Genomic DNA, 10,389 nt, shown 5'->3' with positions numbered 1-10,389 from the left:
ATATATAAATTGAATTTTGTTTTTCATGATCTATTATTGTTTAATGCAGGGTCAGGGTGTTTATAATTCAAATCAAGTGAGAGATAAACAAATAGCACGGGTTATTGGAAAGGTATGCCTATTCATTCTCTTTTTTCTCATCTCCCCCAGCTGGGTCTGATATATCTAAATTATCCATACAACTCTATATCTTTTTTCAGTTTTTTGCAATCATTGACCGGCCCATTTTTTTTTTCGCTGCAGATAACAACGATAGCTGCTGCAATTTATCTCAGAATTACAGGAAGACCACCTGTGCTTCCATCCAACAGTCTTTCTTTCACTGAGAATTTCTTATACATGCTAGATTCCCTGTAAGTATTATTCTATTCTTATGTCTAATTGTACAAGATGATGATAATGATGATTATTGTTGTTGTTGTTGTTGTTGTTGCGCGCTTGTTATGAAAAAAATTGTTTTTCTTGTAAACACTATAATACTACCTGGCTTGGTTAATATGAATAAAAATAGATGATAGGATGGTAGTTGCGTTTTCTATTTGTGTGTGGAATAAGTGTGTAATGCAACCTTCACTGTTGATGCGTTCAGGGGCGATCGGTCATATAGACCCAACCCTAAGCTAACTCGTGCACTGGACATCATCTTCATCCTGCATGCAGAGCATGAAATGAATTGTTCTACATCCGCTGTTCGACACCTTGCATCAAGGTAGACATCATACTACAGCACTACTTAAGCAAAGAAAGCAGCTAATCTAATCTTGCTTAATTATTAATTTATTTCAGTGGTGTTGATGTATTCACTGCTGTTGCTGGGGGTGTTGGAGCTCTATATGGACCTCTTCATGGTGGAGCTAATGAGGTTCTCCCACTATTTCAGAATATTATTTCATTTAGGCCTATGACCCTAGGAATGAGAATACAATTTAAAGATTTTTCAAAAAGAAAAAGAAAGGAAAAAAAGAAGATAAAATTGGTATGAAATAACTAATTTCTTGTTGATATTGTAAACTTAAAAATAATATGAAGCCTTTATTATTATTATTATTATTAGAATGACTTTTTTTTTAAATGTAAGGAATTACTATAAAGAGTTAATGAAGCTGTCACAATCTTTTGTTCATTCTTTATTATATGATGAAGTGAATACACATAAGCACAACACTGATATTTTTATGTATGAGCTTCCTAATGTAACCTTTGATTGTGCAGGCTGTCCTCAAAATGCTGAGTGAAATTGGAAGTGTTGAGAACATTCCGGAGTTCATTGAAGGTGTCAAATCCAGGTGGCTACTACTTTCTTTTGTTTTCTGGGTCTTATTTCTTCCCAAATTTTTGGCTTAATGCTTGTACCCTGGAAAGATAGCATCATGGATTGCTATTGTTGCTTCACTTTTTGGGGATTTCTTAAATGAAAGTGGGGGAAAGAAGATAACTTAAGATAAAAATCTTTTTCTTTTGCTTTTCCACAGGAAAAGGAAGATGTCTGGTTTTGGTCACAGAGTGTACAAAAACTATGATCCCAGAGCAAAGGTCCTAAGAAAACTGACAGAGGAAGTTTTTGCAATTACTGGCCGGGATCCTCTTATTGAGGTATTTATCCATCTTTTAGTCTGTCTTTCCTATTTGTTAATACAATGACATACCTACGTGCGGGTATAGATCCTCACATGTGAAAATTTCACATGATTTGAACATATATAATATCTCTAATTCTCTAATTCTCTAAACATGACATGTGCTAAAAGAAAATTCACATGGAAGGTCTGTTCTCCCCACATTTATAATTTTTCTTATATTTTACATTTTTTATTGTGTTAAAATTAAATTGCAGATAGAATTAGACAAAATAATCTGTAGCAAATTTTTATTTTAAAAGCATTATTTGTTTCAATTTGATTCAGTATGTTTAGTTTAAGCTTTGAAAGTTCTAACTTGTGTGCAAACGCTTGATTGTTCAGGTTGCAGTTGCCTTGGAGAAGGTTGCACTATCTGATGAATATTTCATCAAGAGGAAGCTATATCCAAATGTTGACTTCTATTCTGGAATAATTTATAGGTAATCAATCATTACATCTTGCATTTAGATTTAGATATGATAAATTATGCTTATGCATGCTTGAGTTGATGGTTTTATGCAATCAGGGCCATGGGGTTCCCACCTGAGTTTTTCACTGTTTTATTTGCAATCCCTCGAATGGCTGGGTACTTGGCACATTGGAGAGAGTCATTGAATGATCCTGATACGAAGATTATGAGACCTCATCAGGTTACTTTCTTTCTCCAAATCACTTTGTTTATGATTTTTTGCCCATTAATCAGGATTATAGTTGGTTATTTCATGCATATGGTTGTGTAGTATTTACCAGAAGATATAGAACATCTGATGCATTTCCGGTTACATTTCGCTTCCCTAGCTTCACAGAATCTATTCTATGCTTTAGGTTTATGTTGGAGAATGGTTGCGACATTATAATCCGATCAACGAAAGGATTGTATCAAGTGATGCTGACAAGCTTGGCCAGGTAGCCATGTCGAATGCCTCAAAGCGGCGGCTCGCTGGATCAGGGATGTAGTTTAGAACCCCAGTTTGGATGAGTGTCATGACCAAAAGGTTATACATAGAAAATGTAGGGAGAACATAATTCCTTGTTTATGGACGTGTATTACTTTGCTATAACCAGGGTGATTCATAGGGAGCATGTCACTGGATAAATAATTCAACTTCAGTCTCATCCATGAAAAATGATGTTGGGTGGGATTAGTTGTTCAAGCCATGTATTCAAGCACTATATATAGGTGCTACTCCTTCTACTTATGCCTTTTAAGTACTTTGTTAAATATTAATTTTGATTTTATTCTTGAAAATAAAATATTGTTACGTTTCATATCATATATAAAGGTGTAGTCACTTGTCTTAGAGAGCACACTGGTCACTGCAAGCAAATACTTAGGTAAGAGTGAAAGGAAACTGGTTGAATCTACAATCACCATTTGGAAGGCATAAAAAAGAGTTTCTTCAAATGTACATTAGAGACAGATTTCTATATAGACATGGTGTTAAGGAAACTGTCATCAGTTGTCTGACATGTCTGAGTTAACTTTTACAAGATGGTAACTCCCTTCTGTTTCAATAAGTGAGTGAGAGGAATTAGCATCAGCATACATAGTACTATATGTTGACATGCTTTGTGATCTACTTGGATTCTGCCAGAAGTGATTCCTCATACTCTTATATCTTGAATTTGAACTATAAGCTGAATATCCAGGATCAGAAAGTATATCTTGAATGTCTGTCCAACCTTCAAGCATGCTCACAGCTTGTGACATTGTTGGTCTTAGTGTTGGAGATGCATTAGTACATAGTAGAGCCACATTTAGCATTACCATTGCCTCTTTTGTTGAATATTCTGACCCCAAATCTGGATCAACAAGCTCTAGAAGATTTCCTCTTTCTTGCAAGACATATGCCTGAAAAAAAACTCAGATTTCAGACTAGAATAACCAATATCAATTTATATCATGCAATACAAATCAATCCTTGTTTTTAGAAGTTACCCAATCAAGAAGATAAACAAATTCCTCATTAGGTCTGTAATTTGTGTTGCTCTTTCCGCTAACGATTTCCAATGCAACCACCCCAAAGCTATACACATCTGCTTTGTCAGTTAAATAGCCACGCATTGCATACTCAGGAGCCATATAACCACTGCAAAATGACAACAAACATGTAGATGAACTACAAATAATAACTTTTGAAATGGTTGCAGAATACGATGAACTTACATTGTTCCTGCAATTCGAGTGCTAACATGACTTTTGTCATCTTCATTGAGTTTAGCCAAACCAAAATCCGAAACTTTGGCATTGAAATCCTTGTCTAGTAAGACATTACTAGTCTTTATATCCCTATGAATGATCTTGATTCTGGACTCTTCATGGAGATAAGCTAAAGCTCTAGCTATACCAAGACAAATCTTCTTCCTGGTTGGCCAGTCCAGTTTCACTTTTCTGTCTAGATCCTTACCTACATATGATTGTGATAAAGATAATCAGTTGATTCATTCAATATACTTTATTCAAATTGCAGGTGTGAATTTATAATGTTAATCATCATTCTGAAACTTACCAAATAGTATCCGAGATAAACAATTGTTTTCCATATACTCATATATCAGTATTAACTGATTACCCTCAGCACAACATCCATAAAGCTTAACCAGATTTGGATGTTGAAGCCCTGATATCATTCCTATCTCATTCACAAACTCACGGTTTCCTTGCTTTGATTTTGATGAGAGTTGCTTTACTGCAATTACAGTTCCATCTAATAGTAGCCCCTGCATCATGGACAAAGGTTTATATATAGTTAGATAGATTCGACGTCGATCCGTACATTTCGGCTAAATAACAACAGAATGAAAAAGAAGGATGAAACATACCTTGTAAACAGAACCAAAGCCACCTTCACCAATTTTATTAGCTACATCAAAGTTTTTAGTTGCTGCTTTGATTTGTTTTAAAGTAAACAATCCTGTCTGCAGATCTATACCCCTAAGTTCTGGGAAGAAAATAAGAAAGACAAGTGTGAAATTTGAATTCAAGTTTTAAACATGAACACTGCTTTTGGAGGTATACTTATTTGAAAGAAATTGAAATACTCAAATAAAAAAATAATAGTTCTTCAAAGAACTTGGTGTTATATTGCAAATTTGCAATGTTCCATACCTTTATACACTGCATTGCTTCCTCCTATATATCCCTTTCTCCTCATTACACCCAACAAAATAAGAACAAGTACTCCAACAGCAGCAACTATACAAGCAGCTAGCAGAATGATGTAGCTTTTGTGGCCATTTTCTGATGGTACTGGGAAATCTGGGCAAGGGAAACAGTATTTATTAGCTTTTGTAGAATCAACAACAAAATCTAGATATACATAGACATAAAATTTAAACACTATGAAAATTTTAATTCCTTTAATACAAAGTAGTAAACACTATGCAGAAGTTTACAAATAAGAGTTTAGCTTGGAAACACTTACTAGGCTCTACTGAGATAGCAGATACTAGAGGTCCATAAACTCCTCGAGTCGGTATGCCGGTTGTGCCCTTTCCAGCCCAGTAGAAGTGAATTTTCAATGTATGTTCTGTGACAGTTGCATTAAATGTCTTCACAATTGGCTTGCCAGTACCACCAGCTGCTTTTTGGATATCAAATTCTTTCAACACCAATTTCCCCTGAATTTCAACCACATAACAACACATTCCATCCACATCAATGCACAATTCAGTAGGAACCAAACAACTAGAATCATGTCTAAATCATGTGGCAGTAGCTACCTGGATGTACACATCAAAAATTCGCCTTCCGAGACTGTAAAATGACCTGTCATTGATAAACATAATCTCTGCAAAGTGAAGCTCAACAGTGTAGTTTCCATTGATAAGGCATAGGCCATAGTATGTCAGAGCAAGGGGCGAAACACGAGCTGTAGTGTAAAGTTCTGAATTGAGTGCAGAGACATTTACAAGTCTTGAAGCATTAGTCACAATAAAGGGATCAGAGTCAATGTCATTGTCCATGAAGTTCCCAGTGCTGCTTAGAGCCCATCCCTGAGTAGGGTAATACAACATTGATGCACCTCTTCCTTCTCTGTCGACTTCATAAACACGGCCGCTGACATTTGCTTCCGGTCCACCACAGTTTATGTTCATGGAGTGAGAATCTGTTGCATAAACAATGGCAATTAGGAATTCTTGGAGCATGCAATCATGTTTACTAGAAGTTTTTGTAACTTCTATTTTGTTTATTTCTTGAACTTAGAAGAGATTCATAAGTTAATCTTAAATTTAATGCATTACACACACTTACATTTGGTAACTGAGGCAGGGCATGGAAAGTTCCTTTTAAGGCATGTAGGAATCCTACTTCTGCAACAAAATGTGGAATTTAAGGTAAGGCCTAGTTTTTCAGAAAATTCTTAAAATCTGAAAGGGTGAAACTTCATATTCAAAGCAAAATTAGCTTACTGTGTATCCGCGGATGAGGAGTATCCCTCAACAAGGTTTCTGGAAAAATAGCAAAAGTTAATTAGTTATAACTGATAACTAACATTCATTTAAGTCAAAATGAATATCAGACCTCAAATTAAACTTACAAGGTCCCTCCTCTTTGACATTCAACTGGACTAGAGCTATCCCAGTTGAAGTTATTGGAAGAGATATCCCTGCACCAAAACTAGTATGTCATGATCGCGGTTTACATAAGAGTGTTATGCAAGCTCAACAATATTTGTCTTTAAACATCAGATTTAGCATTAACATATCTGAAATCTAGATTGTTTGTAAACTAATGCCATATATCTAAAAGATCAGGGGATTTCACATACACATTTTTACTAGTTCTAAGGATCCAACTTGCTATGGTCCCTGATAGCATGTTCCCAGTTAAATACCTGCAACATATATATGATAAAAGAAAAGGAAGTCGTTTCATTAGAAAGGTGAATGAGATGATTGAATCACAAATTTTCATTAAATCCATTTACTTACATGTAGTCAAGTTTGTCAAGGTTGGAAAAAGATTCAGGTATCTTCCCACTCAAGCCATTGAAACTCAAATCTCTAAAACAATGAAGATAAATACATGAACTTGTTTTGCATAAAGAATGAGTAAATTCAAAAACCGTGTGTATATAACCCTATATGTATGTCTGATTTGGTGATTTTACTTACAACATTTTCAGTTTTTCCATTCTTCCTATATAATCAGGGATATTTCCTTTGATCAAGCATTTTCTCAGTATCCTACATTATAAGATGTCCAAGAAAAAAAAGATATAGGCCATTGTTATATTGAATTTGAGAGGGAAAAAAAAGATATATTGAATTTGAGTCACTGAAAACTCACAGTGTCTTCATGGATTTCATATTACTCAGTGGTGGGAAAGAAGAGCCTTTAGTACCTTTTAGGTCACTTATCCTCCTAAGTATCATAAAGGAAAGAAAAAAAAATCACTTGATATATTCATCATCTTTAATCAAAGTTAATAATAACAATAATAGTAAAGTATTACAAGCATACAAATCACTCAATCTTGTCAATGCAGATATGCTAGAAGGTATAGGCCCCTCAAGAGAACAACCCTGCATGTGCCTGTAACAAAGAGGTGTCGAAATTAACTATTTTTGTCTATACGATAGTATCTGATTGGATGCCCGTGTAAATATAAAAACAAATACAATAAAAAGAGAACAAAGAATTAGGCTTACAGCTTTTCGATTGATGTCCAATTACTAATGAAATCCGGTATCCTCCCGGAGAAACTATTATCGCTTAGCCTCCTAATATGTGACTTCACAAAGATTATCAAAGTTTACCTATGGTGGAATGTAGACAAATCAGATTGATAAGAAAATACTTACAGATCATTCAACTTGGTTAACTTGGAGAGTGATGCTGGCAATGTTCCAGTGAATCCATTTGATGACAGAATGCTGAACAAATAAACATGATTCATTCATGTCAAGCAATACTACATATGTTAAGTAGAGAAAAAAGAGGTCAAGAGTATATTATTACATCTTTTCTAGATTGATCAACTTCCCAATCTCATTTGGGATGGGGCCTGTAAAGTAATTTCCCTCAATACTTCTGCAATGTTCATGCAAATATTGGAAATCATATTACCACATACATTGTTTAGAGTACATAACATTTCTACTCACAATAAAGGTGAAAATAAAGGAAAATGCATCAACTTACATGTTTTTGAGAGTTGTAATATTTGTGAGAACCTTGGGGAATGGACCTGATAATTTGTTTCCCATTAAAGAGCTGCAAATTCAGTTAAAAAATCTATATTGTCATTGGCAAATTGTTTACTTGCTGAGGAAGAAACATAGTGTTCGCGCATGCGCACTGCGTGCTGCGAAACCAAAGGGTGCATTATATGAGAAAGAAACTTCTTACAGCTCAACTAAGTTCATGGAAGCCCATTGTTGAGGTATAGAACCAGTGATGAGGTTGCGACTAAGGTCCCTATTTGAAAGTGCAACACCAAGTTAGAGATAATGGAGCAATGAATCATAGTTCAAAAGCTGAGGTTTGGTTGGTTTATCTTACAAAATCTTGAGATAATGGAGCTTGGAAAACTCTGGTGAAAGAGTACCACTCAGATTCTCTGCCTTCAAGTATCTGTTAGATTTTAGAATGTGAAATTAAAAGCAGGAAATTAGAATTTAATAGTGCTACCACTATGCATACACTATTTATAATAAACATTATTTTGACACTAGTATTTTCTTAACTACTAGCAGGTGTTTCCTTTGTTTTGCTAATTAAAAAATAATCTAAATACTCAATTAATATGAAGAACACTTGGTGTAGTGTAATAAGTGTTACTGATTAGAATTTAGGTAGTGGTTAACATGATTATGATTAATGCAAAATGTTCCAACAAATAAGCCTTAAAACAGAACAACATAATTAGAAAATCTAGCAAATACCATTATATATAAAAATTTCCAACCAATGTAGAATTTATGTATTTTCTTCATAAAAGAATAGAAAACATTCTGTTAAGTAAGCCACTAGTCATCTTTGAACCTAAATCAACATTTCCTGTTCAAAAAACCAGTTAACATTTGCAAAAATTAAGATCTAATTTTGAGTTTAGTTAAACTCCAAAAGTAAATGAAGCAAACTACAGTGACATATTTTCAAGCCTAGTCAATCTAGGACTTATCAATTGGATATAAAAGAATATATAATTTAAAAGTTTGCAGTAAGCACTGACCAAAAAGTTATTACAGATAAGAATTTACTTTTGCTGTCTTAAAAAAAATGATTAGATCAGAGGATCCACTTCAAAGTCAACTATGACATGCAATTTGCACAAAGATCTGTCACTTCTGAGGTGTGAAAATGATGATTGGACTTTGCAACAAATTTTCAAACTTCACTCCAATTTAGACCAATGGGGCACTTTGACACCTCACTAATTTGTTTGATTAAGACTAATAATATATAAGACAACATAACTTATTGTATGGCCAAAGGATATGCACACATTACAACAAATATTATAAAAGATACTACAGAGAAACTCTTACTGTTTAGAGAATCAGTGATATTAATATTTAATCCTTCAGTCATTCTCAATCAATAAATTTATTTGTTACATTCAATAAAATAACTATAGTTACATTATGTTAACAGAATACTACAAAGACATACATAATTAAACCTCTAAGTTATATATATATATAGCTAAGCATAATTTGAGAGAGGAAGATTATTTATGAATTATGATAAGTTCAGGCAGTTATAGCTACCAATTTTGAATGAAAATTCAGGTGAAGAACAATTAAATGGAAAGCTTGAAGAAGAAAAAGTGAGACTCTTCCTTCATCTCCCTAAAGGCACATGTTTCCATGTGATTTTCTGCCATAATTCACATTAAAAATGAATGATTAAGAGAGAGAGAACAGTACATGCTTACAAGATGGCAAGAAGATTGATTGAAGGAAAAGCAATCACAAGCCACAAAGCTCTGAAAGCTCTTCTTATCAGACATGTTCCAATTCCCTTCTCCACTGCAAGGATCAACACCAAAGTCCCAATCCTTCTTCCCTAACTTCTTCCCTATCTCTTTCAATGCCTTCACTGCATATACATAAATCAAATCAACAATAATGTTATATCAATCATTAATTATTAAAATTATGTGACCATATAAGATTTGACCAAAATCACTTCCTTCCTATAACTATAGAATACAAAAGCAATAATTATATTAAGCTACTAAGACAAGAAGAAGTAGTAGTTGTAGTAGTGAAGTAATGACTCTCTTACCTTCTTCAATGTTGAGTTTTGGTGTGGCAGCAGAAGCCAAATGTGACAAGAAAACCAATGAAGTTGAACCAAGGAGAAGAAAAAGAAGGAGCTTGGAACAACAGCAATGGTCTAAATTATTCTCCATGATTGAGTTTGAACTTTGGAGTGTTACTAATTGGTTGTTGTTCCAATAAGTAGCAGAAATAAATAAAGGGTAGTGAGGTAACAACTATAGGGAACTTATTTATGAGATTTGAGTCATGAGGATAGTGATAGATATTAGGATACAAGAAAAAATAAATAAATAAATAAATAAATGGTTATGCAGCATAAGGTACTGTGTAGTCTTATTGTGAGTAGGGACCAAATTAAAATAACATTATTATGGCATAATGCCAAACCCAATGTTAATCTTAATGTATTAATGTATTAACAGTAATATAATGTATAATATTTGTTTATGATTGTAAGATGCAAGAGGGAGTGGAATGACACTGTGAGAATAAAAAACAAATTGTAATAAATAAAATATTTTTGTTTAAATATATA

The 10,389-nt window shown here is 33.8% G+C and overlaps 2 protein-coding genes across 2 annotated transcripts in view; one reads left to right on the top strand and one right to left on the bottom strand.

Annotated features, from left to right (window-relative positions):
* The window catches only part of LOC107608548 (citrate synthase, glyoxysomal), a 5,004-nt gene extending 2,111 nt beyond the window's left edge, over window positions 1–2,893 (top strand). The window contains exons 5-13 of the mRNA XM_016310312.2: window positions 50–112; window positions 244–353; window positions 590–709; window positions 787–862; window positions 1,213–1,286; window positions 1,473–1,593; window positions 1,962–2,059; window positions 2,146–2,269; window positions 2,445–2,893. Coding sequence (XP_016165798.1) covers window positions 50–112; window positions 244–353; window positions 590–709; window positions 787–862; window positions 1,213–1,286; window positions 1,473–1,593; window positions 1,962–2,059; window positions 2,146–2,269; window positions 2,445–2,576 — 918 coding nt within the window. The 3' untranslated portion in view covers window positions 2,577–2,893. The remainder of the gene's footprint in view (window positions 1–49; window positions 113–243; window positions 354–589; window positions 710–786; window positions 863–1,212; window positions 1,287–1,472; window positions 1,594–1,961; window positions 2,060–2,145; window positions 2,270–2,444) is intronic.
* On the bottom strand, window positions 2,956–10,119 carry LOC107608547 (probable LRR receptor-like serine/threonine-protein kinase At1g07650). The gene is made up of 24 exons (XM_016310311.2): window positions 9,859–10,119; window positions 9,498–9,669; window positions 8,128–8,199; window positions 7,975–8,043; window positions 7,768–7,839; window positions 7,585–7,656; window positions 7,428–7,499; window positions 7,275–7,346; window positions 7,087–7,158; window positions 6,913–6,987; window positions 6,738–6,809; window positions 6,555–6,626; window positions 6,392–6,457; window positions 6,161–6,229; window positions 6,033–6,071; window positions 5,875–5,933; window positions 5,343–5,728; window positions 5,045–5,240; window positions 4,729–4,878; window positions 4,443–4,561; window positions 4,130–4,340; window positions 3,787–4,027; window positions 3,559–3,709; window positions 2,956–3,471 (listed from the first exon to the last, which is right to left on the bottom strand). Exons 1-24 carry the CDS (start codon window positions 9,983–9,985, stop codon window positions 3,076–3,078), a joined length of 3,102 nt encoding a protein of 1,033 aa, XP_016165797.1. The 5' UTR covers window positions 9,986–10,119; the 3' UTR covers window positions 2,956–3,075.

The sequence above is a fragment of the Arachis ipaensis genome, chromosome B07 (genome assembly GCF_000816755.2).
Source record: "Arachis ipaensis cultivar K30076 chromosome B07, Araip1.1, whole genome shotgun sequence".
NCBI lineage: Eukaryota > Viridiplantae > Streptophyta > Magnoliopsida > Fabales > Fabaceae > Arachis > Arachis ipaensis.
This window is presented reverse-complemented; position numbering and strand designations above follow the sequence as displayed.